Here is a 254-nt window from a genome sequence, read left to right on the forward strand (position 1 = left end):
GCAGCAGCAGCAGCAGCAGCAGCAGCAGCAGCAGCAGCAGCAGCAGCAGCAGCAGCAGCAGCAGCAAAGGTACCGGGGAAAGCATGCGCATTGGGGTGTACATTAGCGATCATGACGACAAGACAATTGCCCTCGAGAGAGTCCTTCAGCAGGTGAGTTAGTTTTGAGTTTCTATAGTTCACAAACATACAACCATACTTCTGCTGCTGCTGCTGCTGCTGCTGCTGCTGCTGCTGCTGCTGCTGCTGCTGCTG

General features: G+C 55.1%; 1 protein-coding gene across 1 annotated transcript in view; it reads left to right on the forward strand.

Annotated features, from left to right (window-relative positions):
* Positions 1-83: 83 nt before the first annotated feature.
* The window catches only part of EMH_0071810 (uncharacterized protein), a gene marked incomplete at both ends in the record, with an annotated part of 3848 nt that continues 3677 nt past the window's right edge, over positions 84-254 (forward strand). The window contains one exon of the mRNA XM_013499141.1: positions 84-152. Coding sequence (XP_013354595.1) covers positions 84-152 — 69 coding nt within the window. The remainder of the gene's footprint in view (positions 153-254) is intronic.

The sequence above is a fragment of the Eimeria mitis genome, genomic scaffold, assembly GCF_000499745.2.
Source record: "Eimeria mitis Houghton genomic scaffold, Emh_scaff4038, whole genome shotgun sequence".
Classification (NCBI taxonomy): Eukaryota; Apicomplexa; class Conoidasida; order Eucoccidiorida; family Eimeriidae; genus Eimeria; species Eimeria mitis.